At 26.0% G+C, this 19,119-nt stretch overlaps 2 protein-coding genes across 2 annotated transcripts in view; one reads left to right on the plus strand and one right to left on the minus strand.

The window, feature by feature from the left end:
• The first annotated feature begins 603 nt into the window (after positions 1 to 603).
• LOC132923376 (neprilysin-11-like) lies at positions 604 to 6,409 on the plus strand. The gene is made up of 17 exons (XM_060987346.1): positions 604 to 822; positions 1,055 to 1,213; positions 1,419 to 1,493; positions 1,563 to 1,771; positions 1,849 to 2,052; positions 2,121 to 2,228; positions 2,329 to 2,470; positions 2,573 to 2,690; positions 3,127 to 3,223; positions 3,336 to 3,512; positions 3,800 to 3,900; positions 4,234 to 4,292; positions 4,956 to 5,007; positions 5,099 to 5,166; positions 5,227 to 5,363; positions 5,739 to 5,903; positions 6,194 to 6,409. The coding sequence occupies exons 1-17, from the start codon at positions 681 to 683 to the stop codon at positions 6,368 to 6,370; spliced, it is 2,190 nt and encodes a 729-aa protein (XP_060843329.1). The 5' UTR covers positions 604 to 680; the 3' UTR covers positions 6,371 to 6,409.
• Positions 6,410 to 9,951: 3,542 nt separating this feature from the next.
• The window catches only part of LOC132922510 (corticotropin-releasing factor-binding protein), a 43,879-nt gene continuing 34,711 nt past the window's right edge, over positions 9,952 to 19,119 (minus strand). Inside the window, exons 4-7 of the mRNA XM_060986075.1 lie at positions 17,726 to 17,936; positions 11,637 to 11,818; positions 11,272 to 11,374; positions 9,952 to 10,787 (exon numbers count right to left, since the gene is read on the minus strand). Coding sequence (XP_060842058.1) covers positions 10,651 to 10,787; positions 11,272 to 11,374; positions 11,637 to 11,818; positions 17,726 to 17,936 — 633 coding nt within the window. The 3' untranslated portion in view covers positions 9,952 to 10,650. The remainder of the gene's footprint in view (positions 10,788 to 11,271; positions 11,375 to 11,636; positions 11,819 to 17,725; positions 17,937 to 19,119) is intronic.

Raw genomic sequence — 19,119 nt, forward strand, 5'->3', positions numbered from 1 at the left:
AGAAAGATTCGAAATATAATGATTGAAAATAGTTATATGTTATATATAACATATAACATGTTATAGTTATATACTTAATCAATATGTATGTCAATATTACGGTATACTTATTTATTTTCTGTTATTCTTAGTTATATGTTATATCTGTAATAGTAGATTAGCAATTAGAATTTATTCCAATTTGGACTATTTGGCAAACAAATGTGAAAAAAGAAAAAGATAAATAAATCAAATTTAGTTTAAGCGTGATATTCGTCTAAATGTCCAAATTCGAAGAAATTTTTAGAGGTTAAATGCCCAAAAACGAATTACTAATTAGTATTATATAGGCGTCAGGCTACAAATAAAATGTATGGTGCAATACAATTAAATTTTCCTATTAGGAAAAAAAATTCTTGTTTTTAATTAGATTTGGACGTATAACTATATAATTTACTTGATGAATAGAGACAAATGATTATATTAAAAGTACATTGCTCTAATAATAATAATGTTCGCTATCAATATATTTATATACACTACTGGACATTGTCCTATTTAGTTATATCAAAATCAATTTCCTGTGAAAGACACCCACTTGTTTCATTGTAAATAAAATACAAATCTACAGTTGTCAATAGAATTTAACATGTAGAGCTTCTAAAACAAATATTTATATTTTAATATAACTAAAAAAAAAAATGAAGTTAATAGTTTTTTTAATTATTTTGATCATTGAGAGATTACATTGCCGGTCTGCAAATGATTTTTTAAAAGATGTATTTTCAATTAAAGACGATCTAAAAGAGCAAAAGTGCTCAACGATGCAATGCCAAACAGCAGGTAAATTTATATAAACAGCTATTTTATTAGTGTATAATAAATAATAATATATTATTATTGTTTAGGTAAACTTTCCTCAGAATATTTTTGTATTTATTTATTTATTAGGCTCTGTATAAATAATGATATGCCATAATATATAACAATTTAAAAAATAATGTCAAGTTAATTAATAAACAAAATATTATTATTAAGCTCTAAAAAGTTATATTGTGATTCATTACTGTTATAGAATATCTTTTGAAGAGTATGAATAGATCAGTAGATCCATGTGAGGATTTCTATGAGTTTACATGTGGTTTGTGGGTAAGAGATCATCAAGTTAAAGACACTAAGGTATCTTGGTATCAATATAAAGAGGCAGAAAAAAGTATAACAAATAATTTAAAAGGTATTTAAGAAATTTATATAAACTCTATTAAGATTAAAGTTACTACATTACTTTTAATACGCTTATACAAACAAACGTATACCTAATAATGTATATTTCGTTTATAACATATTTAGAATAAAAATTTTAATTTGAATAGCAAAACGTTAATAACATAAATATTCATTTTATTTAATTATAAATTTATAATTATATTATATTTTAGAAATTTTGGAAGATAACAATTCTGATACGATTTTAGATCCAGCGCAAAAGTTCTATAAAAGTTGTTTAAATTCTGGTAAATTTAAAAATTTTTATCAGACACGAGATATTGGTATTTAATATTAAATTTTAATAAAATCCATAGTTAATAACAAAATGAATATTGAATACTTAAAATCGATTGTCTCATTATTTGGTGGATGGCCAATCAGACAAAATGACTACAGCGATAAGCTACAATCTTTAGACTGGATGAAAATGTATATTTATATGGAAAAAAACTGGAAAGTATCAACAATTTTAGATACTGGCATATCAATTAACTATTTGAATACCAGTCAGTACATTTTAATGGTAAATGGGCGTAGTGTGTTTGCAATAATTTTATAATCGGTATATGTAACAATAATATATAAAATTTTAACACATAGATAGGTCAGCCAGACTTAATGTTACCGAGATCAATGTTTATGAACCCAGATCGATACAAGACTCAAATGAATGCTTATTCGAAACTTATCGCCGGTACGGTATTTTTGTTGTACGAAGAATTTGGGTCTAGATTTCCTCGAAGTAGACATTTCGGAGACGAAATCTCTGGCGAAATAATTAAATTCGAAATGCAATTGGCCAAAGTAGGTGCTTAAAACATTTTGAAATAAATAAATTGTATGATGTCCGTTATAAAACTTTATACAAATAGATACAAAGCACTGGAGAAATAAAAAAAAGTGAAAAGGTATTAAAGAATCGAATAATGACAATAGACGAACTTCAAAAAGATTTAAACAACGTATCGGATACGTTTCAGGTAGCTATAAATTAAAAATACTTCCACACCATTTGATCTGTTATTCTTACACGTGTTTATGTGCTTATATCGTATACATAATATACAATACTTTTAACAGGTGGATTGGTTAAAAATGTTTCGGCTTCTGTTTAAAGGCACTGATGTACTTTTAAAAAAGACAGAAAAGATATTTGTAAAAGAAGAGAACTATATAAAAGATCTTGTACGGTTATTGGAAAAAACGCCAAAACGAATTTTAAGTATGTTATTACATATTATATATTATATAACATAACACATTTATAAATGTACTGTAAAATTGCACATTAAATATGAATACAATTGGTTTTGTGTTATTGTAGTCAATTATATGTCGTGGTGCTTTTTAAGATCCGTGTTATCTGATATCAAAGAAGATTTGAAAAATCTTGTTCAAGACTTTAATGTGGTATTTACTGGAGATGTTAAAGAAATTTCTAGGTATTATAGAAATAATAACATATTTATAATATTTTACTGCAAATACGTAATTACTAAAAGTGTACATGTTAATGTATAAATAGGTCCAGCGCGCAAAATAAATAAATAATAAAGATGTTTCATCAACTTACTTGAATCTCAATAAAATTATAATCTATATTATTATACATATTCTGTACCCTGTAATATTATAATATTATATGGATAATTGATTATTTACAATCATAAGTATTCCAATTAGTGAAAAATATATAAAAATATTAAAGATAATCTTAATCTTTTAGCATTAAATATTATTTTTTTTTCTACAAACAAGTGAAAAATTAGTAGGTATTAGGTGTATTAAAATTTAGTACAAGGATGCTTTAGTTAATACCTAATAATAAACTCGTGTTACTTCGTTATTCGTTAATTTGTATTAATCAACGTTCTTTAGGTGGGTGGATTGCGTATCAATTACCAGTTCATATTTTCCATTTAATGTTGGATATAAATACGTCACTAAGTACTTCGACGAGTCTGCGAAATACATGGTAAGGCATAATAACTTAAAACACATTTTAATTATACTTGATATGATCACATTATTGTGATTATACTACTGTTTAGGGTTTAAATTTCACGTTGTAATTAAAAAATTCATAGGCTACAGAAATGGTTAATAACATACAAGAGGCTTATATGGAACGATTAGAAAACATAGGATGGATGGATTCGATTACTCGTCAATCCGCTATCGATAAATTGCAGTCGATGCACAAGTTTATCGCATACCCTGATTGGTTCCATGATACTTCATATCTACAAAATAAACTAAAAATCGTAAGCATATTAAAGTAATATATAGGTATTAATAATATTTTAATTTGCGTTATAGAAATATATTATACCCTAAACCTTCGTATAAAATGAATACGATGTTATTTTTATATAGTTAATACTATATCTTATAAAATATATCACAACATTTCATATTTACGATTTATTTTTATTTATTCTTCAAGAAGATAATGGTTATGAATTCTTATGATTATTAAGAATGTTACAAAAAATCAATTGCGGTTTATGAACTTGTGATAATAATGTTGAATGAATACTGTCTGTTTTAGGTAAATATGACAGACAGTTATTTGATGAACTTGGAGATACTACAAAATGAATCAAACTTAAAAAAGCTTTCAAAATTAAACAGTGTTCACAATCATTCTGAGTAAGCATTATTTTATAAATTAGTGTTTTTGGTTTTGATTTTGAAGTACAAAATGTGGGTCAAATGTTTCAATATTATCCAATTGATAGTAATAAATTATAATAAATGTATTTAACATAATATATTAAAATGTTAACTTACTTATATAAGATATAATATAGTTTTATGCTCATTTACTCATAATATATTTTATAGAAAAATAATAGTTTATTGTATAAGGTATATAATACAATTGATGCGATGAGTGATTTTATTAAAGGCAGACATTTTTATTTATAAATTAAGTTACATTTTATAAATATTACATGACGTACGTATATGTTTGTTTTATAGATGGACAACGGATATAGTTAGTGTAAACGGATACAACGATATCTACTCGAACGCAATAGGTAAAATAATAATTTTAGTCCTTTTTAATAAGATCTATTTAAAAATCATATTAAACATTATTTTTATTCATATATGTGTAAACTGTACATATTATACAATACATAATATATTGTTAATTGCTTGATTCCTCTGATAGTTGAAAAGCGTTTTAAAGTAAAAACTAAAACATTTTTGCTCGAAGTAATTCCACTAGATTTTACATTTTATTTATGAGCAAATATATATGCAGGTAATTCAATCGATCGTCTTGCAGTACACGGATAGCAATCTGCATGTTAGCGCGCATTATCAGTATTTAATTTAAATTATATTCTTTAATCTTGAATATTTATCTTTGATAAATAGAATATCTATACATCATACATATTTTATTTAAATTGGTACAGAAATACCTATGGTGGTGATAGCTTCAGTGTATGTTTACTTAAATAAATATGGAACATCAAAGTTTAGCGGATGATATTTTATATCTATAATATATTATATCGATAAAGACTATATTAGTTTGTAGATATGCAAAAAGAAATCCAATTTTTTATTTTACGATTCTTGATTATTATCTATTTTAATGCGCTGTCTTTCACGACATTATTATATAAGATATATTATATTTAAAAATAATTTAAAGTTATTTAGATATTTAATAAACATATTTTATTCAGTTTTACCAGCCGGAATGTTACAACTTCCATTTTACCACAAAAGTCGAATTCAGTGAGTATATAACAAATACCTCTTTATTTATAAATGGAATACGCTGGTGCTCTCAAACGTACTTATAAATATTTTGTTTTTAATATTTTAGGGCTCTAAATTATGGAATGGTGGGCTTAGTTGTAGGACACGAAATAATGCATGCATTTGACGATTCCGGTCTGTATATATTATAATAATTAATTCACAAGAAAATGAGGTTATGTTTTTTATAATTAGGCAGAATGTATGATAAACATGGCAATAGGCGACAATGGTGGACTCAAGAAACAATGGAGACGTTTTCAATAAAAGCGGAATGTTTCGTCCAACAGTATAATAATTATAGTTTGACCGTTCTTGGTAATCAAGTTAAGGTAGAGGATTAAATATTCAATTTGATTTCAATCAAACATTTATTACTATTATATTTAAAATTTAATTTTAGCTATGTATTAAATTATACGTCATGTTATGAAGCCTTTTTGGCTCTTTTTAATACTAATCATAATGCGGCATGCTTAAGAATTTATTGAAGGTTGAACTAATTCTAATAAATATGGCTATTTCGTTGAATACTATTTAAATAAGAAAGTCAAAATAATAATAATCTATATTATTTTTAAACGTTGAAACGCAGTCTAAACGGTTTAAATTTCTTTACACTCTTTCAGATATTAAAGTTTTTCCCTGTTATTTAAAATTTAAAAGCCCCTATATAAACATTATAAAAATTATTGCCCTTTTTTTAGATAAATGGCCAAATGACTCAAAATGAAAATATTGCAGATATAGGTGGTTTAAGTCATGCTTATATGGCATACCAAAAGTACGTTTCAACACATGGAGTAGAAAACCGGTTACCCGGATTAGAGGATTTATCAGCTGAACAATTGTTTTTCATAGGATTTGCTAGTGTAAGATTTCGTCTATTATCATTGATATTAAACGTATGGGTACAAAATTCTTATCTACACTGAACATACACTTTTATAACGGAGAGATAAATATTTGTTATCTCTCGCTCAGGAACTTCTGAGCGATAAACAAACTAACATTTAAACAAAATAGTAAAACAGTTTAACGATGCTACGGTTAATAACGATATCAATTTATACAATTTAATGCAAAATTCATACGTTTAATATCAATGTCTTTTACATACTTTGTTTTTTTAATTTAAAACTTAATTTAAATACATTTACAGATATGGTGCGAATCGACAACTGAACAAACATTATTAAACGATTTATTGACCGACGTCCATAGCCCGGGTAAAATTCGAGTATTAGGAACTTTATCAAATTCTAACGAATTTTCCAAAGCTTTTCGTTGCCCAATTGGATCTCCTATGAATCCGTCAAAAAAATGTAAAATTTGGTAAAATATTAAAATAAATGAATAAATCGTTTTTACATTTTTATTATCCGTCTATAATGTAAATCGATAATAAAAAATCACAATGATTTGATGAAATTAGATTTCTTAATGTGGTACATTTAAAAAAGATGTTTGAGACTATTTTTATTAGAAAAATGAATAATATACATTATGTTTTTGTACACATCTACTGTTATTTAAACTTTAAAAATCATGGACAACATAAAATATCACAAGAGATTGAAGAGTAAATATATTTTCTACCAGGAAGAAGTTTTTATGAAGTCATTTATGTTAAACGTAGTTTAATTTAGTTGAATTTCCATATTATGGTCGATCGAACTTGTTATAAAATATTGTTAATATTCTTGAGATAAAATATTTTTCAATGATTCTAGTAAAAACATAAATTTATATTTTGAATATTTTAATAATTTATCATGCTATTACAACAAGAGTAAAAAAATCTTTATAAAAATTATTAACAACAATAACTGACGATTTCTTCAATAAATTATAGATTCTGAGGTGTACCTATAAGTTTCAGACTAAATCGATTGCCTTATATTTTTTTAATTCAAAAATATTATTTTTATAGTATTGCAACTTGTATGGTTGTGTGTATATTATTATCGTATACTACAAACCTATACACAGAGTTCTACGATTAGTTGGTAGGTATTGACTCATTATTTAACGACAATAATAATATATGATATACATTTATAATATTATAATACTATACTATTTGACCCAGCAAAATTTGTTTCCCCAATAAAGAACTATTATATTTTACAGCTGACCCGGGAAATGTTATAAACGCGTATGGTCGCGAGTTTATGCAAAATTCCTAACAAAAAATCACTAAGTTTTTTGAACACCCGAATTTTTTATTTTTTTTTCGCTATTTTCTAGACAACTTATTTAATTTTTTTTAAGTAAAAACTTTATTCAGACTATAACAAACATTTTTTTTTTTTTTTAATGTGCCCAATCGGTCTAACCGTTTTCAAATTATGTGGTTACAGCGAACAGCATTTCATTTATATATACAATAAATCTTCTTTAGATCTTAGGACCAACAATTTTTTCCATTATAAAGAGGTATATTATTAGATGATATATTATTTGAACCGGTACTATTGACATTTTCCGTCTAATAAAGGGTCCGTTATAGAGAAGTTTTACTATATATAGATAATAAATGCATTGTTTTTGAAAAAAATAATTTATCTTACCATATTACTATAAGTAAAATAAATTTCTGTGATATAAATATAAATACATAAAATATATTTAATAGTATACTTACTACGTGGTAGACTTACTAACCACGCCCAACGCATTAGTGGCAGACTATGCTGATAATTAAGTTATTATATCTACAAACAAAGACCCTACTGTCGCATCGTATAACATTCAAAATCATCTTTCCCTTATGGAGACTTGGTATAATAAATGGAGGATTAAGATCAATCAAACTAAATTAAATCAAACAACTTTTACTTTTAAGCTCGGACATTGTCCACCCGTCATTCTGCGGTACTCAAATTCCATTTACTCTGACTGTAAAATATCTTGGCTTAACCCTAGATCGACTACTCACCTGGGCTCATCATACGCGTGCAAAAATACTTCAACTAACCCTGCTTAAAACTTTACTAGTTAATAATAAACATAAAAATCTAAATATGAAACTACTAATGTATAAATCCCTCATCAAACAAATTTGGAATTATGGCTTCCAACTTTGGGGAAATACTAAAAAATCAAATATAAATCGAATTAGGGCCTTTAAGAAAATTGCATTAAGGAAATTATCGAACTCCCCCTCATATGTATTAAAACATACCCTCCACATGGATTTAAAAATTAAAACTGTAAGAAGCAATATCATATTATAAAAGATTCCACAATTGTCAAGCATCTCATTCCAACGCCCTTAATTTAAGCTTTTTCAACAAATGTTATTCATGATAATGTTGTGCGCGCTCTTAGAACACTACACAACTTTATTATATTTAAATATGATAAAATAACCATGCAGTGTGCAGATTATAACGGGAAATGATAAATATCTAGTTATTTAATAGAAGTAAAATTTATTAAGACTTAAAAGATGCTCTGCCAAAGAGGTTCCGCTCACGGACACTTGTGAAATACCACTGCCCGCATCACCCGACCGAGGGCCGAGCGAGTCACCAAAGGGTTGAATCAGCACGTTCTTTAGGCTCAGTCCCCACTGAGCGATCCGATCATGGAAATTCTACATCCACAAATACATGCACAATATCTTACATGCTATACTAAAATAATACATTTATAATATTACAATAATATGTAGGGGTTCCTAACAGTAATCCTCCAAGGCAGTTAAAATGCGATTAGTGTAGAGATCGTTTAACCTAATCTAAGAAAAAAAACAAATATTTATATAAATAAAATTAAAACATTCACTTAAAAGTGTCATCACTGGGTGGCTAGTTTTATCAAGATTATTTATGTATTTAGTTTTTTCTATTTTAGCTAATACTCTTATTAATTATACCTATGCGGTATAGATGGTATATATATAAGAATAAAGGAAAACAATAATATAGACTGACAAACCGTATTTGCTTAGAATACTTTTGTATGCAACAATTTATCACTGAGTTCAATCATAATCCTTACAGTGACTTATTTAATTACGAAGTACACTCAACACCTATTGGCTAATGTACAGCAGAGGGATTACCTGTTTTAATTATTTTTAATTGTTAACCATGTCTCCTATTAGAATAATAACGAATACAATTGAAAAAAAATACAATTAAATTGGATGATGAGAGTTATTATGTATAATTAAAACTCGGACGTTATTTTTATTAATACTTTCTATATACATATAATAAAAATTCATTTAGATATAGTATATTTTTGAAATTGGCCTGTTCAATACGGATTGAGGTAAATTCTATTCGTGAGCCGTGAGTGTTAAACTATGTAATAAGCGAATTGCACTAGGTTTTAAAATAGGTAGGGTTCAAATTGCACTCAAGTTGAAAAAAGTTATGTTCAAATTGCCTTCGTTTTGATCGTTTAAAAAAAGTATTTAGTAACGATCTACCGATGAAAAAATAATTTGTACTTTTAGTATGTAAAATGTATTATTTTTTTTGTATTAGTTTCTTATAGCTACAATTAAAAATAATAAAATTAAAATAAGTTATATTTTAAAAACTTATAAATAATAATATAATATAACGAGTAGATGTTTTCAGAAACTATAAATTATAATCAAAATAATTCTTGTTTCAAAATGTTTATTTGTAATAATTGTAAAATCCACAGTTTATTGGGCACGCCCTCATTCTTTACTTTCATTTTTAAATTATTTACTCTACTTAGATCAAGCATTTTTTTATTATAATCAACGTGTATACTATATTCTATTGTTCTATTAAAAAATCGAGTCAAATTCAATCCAAACATTACCATCTCTGACCCCGAGTACAATTTGAATATTTCGTTTTGGACAATGAGTGTACTATCCTAAAAAAGTAACTGTATATATGATTACATATAATTATCGGTTCCCGCATCTTTGTATACATATATTACGATATATTTATTTCAAGTACACAGCAAACATGATTACATCGATATCAATAATAATATGCAAACATGATTATGTCGATATCAATAATAATATTACATAATATTGTATTATACATAATATGAAATTATTAAACTTATATTATGCTACCATCAATCAATCAATTATTAGCTATGATCAAGAGTTTATATTCACAGGTCTACAGTATTACAATGTATAATTAGTTTCTATGGGTATGTTTTCAGTAGTGGCGTGGCGCAAAAGAATAATATAAATTTGAATAGCATCTTTCTTAGTTTTAAAAAAGATGTAATCGGTAATGATGGTACACTAAGGTATTAATTTATAATAGATAGACATTATTTAAAACAAGATTAGGAAATATAAATATATAGGATTAAATATTAGATGTAATACAAGTACCACGCCGCTATATGTATGTATGTATGTATTAATGTAAATGTTTGATGTGTAAATGTATATATTAAGTACGAATATACAAAACGAAAAAAAGAAAAATTTTGAACGCTAATTATATTATGCGTTTCATAATATTTTCTATCGGATATTGGCGACATGACATAAAGGCGAAAACAAATAATTTATTTTTATAATATGTATTTTATCGGTGATGAGGGGTTTCTGAGTAATTTTTTTTTATTCGTTTGCTTGTTACACGACTGCTTCTACTGCTCGCACACTAATGACGGCGTAGCTTCGACGTCGGGTGGTGTCACAGCCACTGTGACGGCATTGTGAAATTGTCCACTTGAAACAAGTCTCACCGTGGTCACTCCACACATTATCGTCTCCACGGCGTTTTCTATAGAAAAAAATCAGCATTAACAATACGTCACAATACGTCTTGTAATATTATACTAATAATACGAATCATAAAATTCTGACACGGCTCCTGATATAGGCAATTTTAGTGCATATAAGTATAGATTGCGAAATTGAAATGATATTTTCTTCTCAACCCGTTCACTATTTTTTTTTCGTTGATTTATTATAGTTTTAAACATTATATAGTTTAATTTAGTTATGAATTTTTATTAAGACTAAAGCCCCACCGCAGAATCTTCACCTTAGTTGCTGCTATGATTCTACTATTTATTAAATAATATTGTAGACATGGTTCAATTAAAAACTACGAGACTACGAAAAAATAGACGTACAATTTGTTTTATACATAATGAGTACCCAATCGATTCCAATGTTACCCGTTATTATATTGCGCAATAAAATATATTAATTTGTATAATAATATTAAATTTAATGATAATAAGTTGTGTTGTCTTACTGACCTGGTTCGGAGTTTGTGCCGCAAATTGAATCAACCATAGACAACTGGGCTAAACCGTCTCCACCGCCGACTTGAACAAAATCCGGTAGCCCTCGTTTGTCACACTGTTAATTACTTAATTTTAATATCGTCAAAAATCACAGTAATACGCTTTTACTTATTGTACTATAACTATATGGTACGTTATTATAATTATATTAGTATATATATATATTTAATTGCGTATAATATTATATATACATTTATAGTTTAAGAGTCTGCTTCTTTTGTGCTAAATACGTCGACACGTAATATAACAGTAAACACGTACAAATGAGTCATATGTATTGGCATAATGATGATTACATTATAATACATATAATATACCTTGTGAATCGTGCCGGTTTCACGTTCCGTTAGTGTCCTTTTTTGTTCATGTCCGAGACCAACACCCAACGCCAAGATTTTCACCTGGGCCGGGTACAACATCGTCAAACTGCAGTTTACTGGTTTTCCGTAATTCCTCAACGTGTGCACTTCACTAATATCAGCCATGAGTATGTTACAAGCTAAAACGATGAATTATTGATAACCATGGTAATCGTTTTCGCAGCAAAAAAAAATTATTATTGCATTTGAAAAAAAAATTTCGTATAGAATGAAAGCAGTGAGGAATTTTTTCAAAGACATGGATTTTCAATTGTCACTTACTTAGAGTGCCAACAACAATTATTAAAAAATAAATAAAGGTAATTTAATGTTCTAGTATTCATATAAATTATTACATCTAAATTTATTGTAACGAAGTCAAATATTATACCAACTCTACACGTACTGCAAATCTTACAGAACATTTTCAGAGCCATCAAATTTAAATATTTATTAATTTATAACGTCTTAAAAACAATAACGCGTGTTAAAAACTTAAAAGCAACCTATAATTGTATAATCAACTATTAATATACATTATACATTGATTACAGCAGTCCTTCTCCAGTAATCCCGTGTATAAATATTTTGGCGAAATCATTACTATATAATGTCTATAATAACTACAATGGACAAAAAATAAATATATAAAATTAAATTTATTGTAATTAAATAAGATTCCGTTATGTGTGATGTGTATGTGTTCAACATACATTCATATAGATAGATTCACATACATTTCACATTCAACCAAAAAGTTAGGTAAGAAACTTAGTTATATGATACTATACACATTTCTAAATTTCTCACATTAATAACTTATTAATACGATTGCGCAAGTGTGTTTTTGCTTTAACGTGATCGATTGTTTTTGTTGAATAGGCCACTGAGTTTTGTTGTTGTTTTTTTTTGCAATTGACGTGACAAAGTCTACTATAGTCAACCAGGAAATTATATTAATTTTCTTTGAGTGCGTATATATCCTTTTCAAACACCAAACTTAATCGATCTATCGCGTCACTTATCCAATAACCACGAATGCTTATATATAAGTATTATAGTACCTATTTAATAAATCGAGTTTGCATTATTTTTGCTTGTGGTAGAGCATAGTTCCTCCGGAAATTAGGATATTACGATGTTCACCATAAAAAAAATAATAATAATCGATTGTCTTCGTCATATTTTATTCGAGCATTATTCTCCGTATAACTCGACGTTAAAGCAAAAAAATAATTAATTTTAAATTATAGAATGACGTTTTTACCTGCATATGATTTCCAAGAACACTATTTAAATATTGACATCATATATTATTACACATATAAACATTTAATTTAATTTAATCGTATTACTCATATCAAAATTAGGAAAAGAGATTAATTTTAGAAAAAATTTTAAATTTTTATTAGATTCCAAGAAACTATTTAATGCTATGAAGAAGCAAAATTTAATATGTGATTATTTTTATATTTTTCACAGTTGTTTTACATACATTTATTTTTGTTTAAATAATATATTATATATATTGGTCGTATTTTAGTATTTAATGCATCAATGATTTTATATTTATTATGTAAATATATAATTTTATTTTTATTTTCTTTGATAACTGATTGCTGATCAAGTTATTCATGTAATTTTAAATCTATTTTTAAATATATCCCATTTATGCTTTTAGACAACTTTAATCATTCATTTAATAGTTCCATATTTAATATTTTATTAGTTAAACTTACTTATTTAGTAAAGGGTTTCATGAAATTATCATTTTCAACATTTCAGTATTTTTGTTAACTCTCAAATAACACTATTAACTTAAGCTCTTTTAAATTAATATTTATGTATTGTTTATGTTTGTACATATTACATAATGATATAAAAGTGCTATAATATATTACTAAATAAAATTATATAATTGCATTGTACATATTGCAAAATATTATAATATTTAATAATTAATAAACATTTAATTTACACTACCATATGGTATTAAATCTCCCCTATTGACTATTCAAGAATCAAAACACATTAATTTGAATACCTCTACGAGACTTGCATAATGTACACGGGTATTATAGGTACCCATTATTCTTTTAAAACAATAAAATATTGAGCGACAAATGCTCTCATGAATAGCCTGCTTATACCGTATAATAATATAAATTCTAGTTTGGAAAAATAATTGTTCACCAAGGCTTATTATAGGGACTATAACGTAGGTTAATAGAAACGTCTAATCGATAATGCAAATTTATTTATTGGAACGTTAATTTATAAATTTTACTTCTACAGACACGCATTTCGTAAAATATTTTAAGACTTATACAGAAAATTACTGAACCGCCGTGAAAATTAATTTAAAAAATAATTCGATAGCATTTTCATTTGCATAATGTATAATATACCTACATAGGCCACTTTCCTTCTTATATGGGTATTCGTTTAGATTCCGAGCGAGTAATTAAAAACGGAATATTTATTCAAATTTAATTATTTTGTTTATAAATACAAATTGATAGGTATTTGCATAATATTATGTGTATATAATTATTTTTAAAACCATTTTTCACACAAAAAATAAGTATTTATAGTTAGGTATCGGGCACATCAGAATAACATATGATTTTGTAGTGTCAAAGGAAATTCGCCTTATAGAGAAATGTTTGTTATTCCGATGTGCGGATGACACTGCAGTAGACGCGCTAAAACTTATACTTATTCTACTTATTAGTTATTCGTATTCAGCTGACGTGAGAATTATAATTGTATCGTAATCGCAGGCAAACGATGCACGTCCATGTTACCATTAAATTATGCCAACCGTAATTTGACGGTGTCCGGACTGTGCGAGCTTAACTAAATTTTACAAATGGAATATTATTTGATAACGGTGTAATATATACGCATCTATACGTACAAGCACATATAGGTAATTTGAAAGGGTTTACGCATGTAAATATATAATATTATATTGTGTCAGTTGCTTACGATAACGATTGAACTGAACTACACACAATGTTTGTACTTTGTACCGTATTTCTGGGGTTGTATTTCGGGGTTTCTAAAATCGTATATCATGTAATACGTTGTATTATTGAAAACATAAACAGAGACAGTGACATATCTGTGTGATTATGTAGCTATAAATTTAGTTATCAGTTTTATAAAATCAAATTTTATTTTAACCAGAAAACTATTGTTTGACTTTATTGTTTCTTCAGTACAATTTTTTTTTTTTGCCTTTTTGTACCTCATTCACCTTTTTATAAATGTTCATTTTTTAAATTAAAAATGAATTGTATACATAGGTTTAGCTAAAATATAGCTTAATAGATGTAACAAAACAATTAAAACATCAATATTCGGAATATTCCATACATAATTTAGAAATACGTACCTATAGAAATAATTAAATGTAAATATACTAATTTTTAATGCAATGGGAATTAATTATTTGAAACTAATTTTTAAATAATTGAATATAAGCTTAGATAATAATAAAAGTTAAGTAATTATTATATTTCGTATTGCACTATATTAATATTGTCCGTCCAGCCAAGGGCTCTGATTCCAACGCCCAGTCCAAGACCAAACATGCGGAAGCCACAAAAATTCAATAAAATTATCACACACGGAAAATAATATCACCGAGACGCTGACACTATATCAACTTTTATTATATCAAAATTAAACTCATTAATTGGTCCCCTTATCTCCCTCCTCACGTCAGTCCTAAATGCACTTAAAGCTAATATCAATACTTCATAATCTTATCTCTTTTCTTTTTATCATTATATTAATAAATATCCTCATTAACTCTATTAAAAAACGTCAAATTTGTATTCCCAATAACAATCTCAATTATTTTACCAAAATATTAATTATTTATTATCAATATTACTAATGTTATACATATGTTACTTATAAATTTTAAAATTGTCAAAATACTTGTAGTAACATCCAGTGTGTTTCAACATTTTAAGTTATAATAAATGAAAAAAAAAATTAATATTAATTATATTTATAAACATGCACATATACAAAAATGACACCCCTACAAAAATATAGCTTGACGCAATCGCCCGACGATCAACAACTACCTACCTCCTAACTAGTTTCTACTTGTAAACAATAAAACTCATTTTTTATGTTGGGAACCATGTATATATTATGTTTAGTGATTTATTTACCATCAAACATTCATTAAATCGAAATATATTAACATTTTTTGAAAATATTATATCTGATTATTTATTATTTTTATAGTTTCTCAGGATTTTATTTTTTGCATTTAAACTAGTGACTGAAAATATCCTTTTTATAATACTTATCAAAAAATTAATAAGAAAATTGAAAAATTTGAATGTACTAATAATATAAATTTATGTACTTTTTATTACATTGAGGTACTTTTTTTTTATTTAGAACCAATAAAGTATTCATTTTTTTTTTTAATTTACATAATAATCACGATAACGCAACATTACGATCATTAAATACTATGCACAATATTTAATACTAAAATGTTTACAGTATCCCGTGAAGATTTACCCATTGCGATATCTCCAGAAAAAATTGAAATATCATAATTCTTGTTTTTTAATAAGATTCACGGGAACAAGAACTACAAATATTTCATGTTTTAATTTATTTTAATGTTTTGGTAAAAAGTTAAACAATATATATTTTAATTTAATTATTTTCAAAAAAAAATTAAGATAGCCATTTTGTAGTTCATTTTTTGAAAACTATTGACGTTTCAACATTTTAATTTCATTAATCTCGTGATTTTTAAAATGTTGTCTAGTTTCGAGAAAAATACTGAAAGTGTTCGCCAACCGTACGAGCGCGCGGGCCACATATTTGATACAATGATACTATACACTATCATATTAATAATTCGCAGTTTTTTTCAAAACTAGAAAAAATATTAAAAATTAGGAGATTAATGAAATTAGAATGTTGAAACGTCAATGTTTTCAGAAAAATGAACTCTACAAAATGGCTATCTTCAATTTTTTTGAAAATTATTAAATAAAAATAATATTTTTTAACTTTTTTACCAAAAAAATAAAATAAATAATTAAAACATGAAATATTTGTTGTTATTGACTCTGTGAATCTCAATAAAAAACCAGAATTAGGATATTTCTATTATTTCAGGAGATATCGCAATAGGTATATCCTCACGAGACACTGTATACCAAAAGTAAATATTATTATAATATTATAATATCTATGTAACTGCATATTTAATTTAAATAATTGTATTTAAATCAATAAATTTTGATCATTTTTCTAATGTATTTATCGAATGGTGTACAAAATACATTACAGTTGTATTAGTAATTAATTATCATAATGTATAATGTGTATGAACTAAATATGCGTGTGTGGATGTCGAATGTCGGTGAATCGGGTGTCGGCAAAATGATATGCCGGTAAAGTCACAGGTGTGGCGTCCCTTAATATTTTATATAATAACTTAAATACAGAATTGATATATTTTACTTGACTACCAATACATTTTATTAAGTGAAAATAATAATTTATTATAATTTTTCTTTTATTATTAATGACTAAAAATGTTCATTTTCCTGGTCGAAATAAAGACAAAATCATTTCGTCTTATCATCAATGAATGATGTTTATTATTATTAAATTATAATAACAGACATTGTTCATTAAATGTTTAATGTAAACAATTGAATTAAATATTTCCTGAAATTTAAATACCTTTAGTATATAATTAAACACTGTTTACACTACACCTACACAAATAAATTGTTTTTACTTATAAGAGGGCACAAGAATAAAAAATAAAATAACCCACAGAAAATACTTTGTACGTACAATCTACAAGTTTCATAATTTAGTTATATTTTCTCTCGAATGTAAAAAATAAAATTCTCCAGATATATTTTATGATATACTTAAAAATTTAACAGTATAACCACCAAGTACACGATAAAAAAAAATCAACCTACCTACATATTATAGTATTGTTAATTAATAATTATTATATAATATATTATTATACATACGGGTAGGGTTGTCGATGAACGATACGTAAAAGCTGAATCCGTTGCCTCTACGTGGAACTCTGAATTGTATCAAAGCAGCATTTTGCGACGATTTAAATACTTGTTTGTGTTTTTTTGTACCACACATCTCGAAGAAACGCTCGTTTATCGATTTCGGGTGATCTTGTTCATTGGGAAACAACTGTCCGTTGAGTTCCCATCCGTCTACAAACTATACATACATAGGAAAGTATAAATAGTTCATACCATAGACTTCGAATACGCGTATAATATATAAATGTTAGATTATGTATGTATAGTACCTAAATACATTATAATAATATTATATCAATATTCACTTGATTTAAAATAAGTTATAGTATTAACTATAAAAAAAATACCACGAATACGCCCATTCATTCATGACCACATGGTCTATGAGGTATATATGACTATTCAAATTTAATTTCAGTGTGTGATTGAAACTCACATCCAGTCACTTACACTCAATATTATATTATATATATATATTACAATATTTCATAATATAACTGACATCATAAGTCAAACCAGTATACATCAATCCAAAACATTGAAACTGAAAGACTTATTAAACAAACTGTTTTAGTACAGCATTGACAGCACTCAGCAGTACTTATTATTTACTACTGAATAGTGTGAACATCGTATATTAAGCGATAAGAAAATTAAATTATTAAAATATAATAAATAGTAATTATACCAATAGCAATTTAATGATTATGTTTTATCCACGTTTACAATAAATTTACCGGTTTAATATAATTACAAATTAATTAGGTATACCCATTTGCTATACAAAATTATAATTATCATATATGTAGACACATGAACATAAATCATGTAGAATTTATTTAGAATTAAATAATATTTATTTTAATCTATAAATAATATTTAACTTTTAAAATAACACTAACTTACTTAAATCAAAAAAAGCGATTATTATATTTTATTATATGAATACTAAATAGTATTGTACTAAATTAATTTTCTAAAATAAGTTTTTCATTCCATTGTTTTATTATTTTATTACTAATTATATTATGTATAATGTAAATCATATTTGTATATAATGATATACATAAAGAAGCAGCTCAATAGAAGCTGTAAGAAGAAATAAAAAAAAAATTTGAAAAACAAAAATAAAACAAAGCATTATCTGTAAAACCTGATAAATTTCAATTAGATGATCTTATTTTTAGACATGCACATGGTTGTATGTGTGCTGGGGAGGTATATTTTCACTTTGGTACATCATAAATCAATATAATACATATATATTTTAACAAAAATTCTGAGCTATGTTGTTTTAATAGCTTATACATATATTCATAAAAAAAAAAAATGAAAATGTATTATTTTCAACATTTTATCCG

The sequence above is a fragment of the Rhopalosiphum padi genome, chromosome 2, assembly GCF_020882245.1.
Source record: "Rhopalosiphum padi isolate XX-2018 chromosome 2, ASM2088224v1, whole genome shotgun sequence".
In the NCBI taxonomy this organism is placed as follows: Eukaryota; Metazoa; Arthropoda; class Insecta; order Hemiptera; family Aphididae; genus Rhopalosiphum; species Rhopalosiphum padi.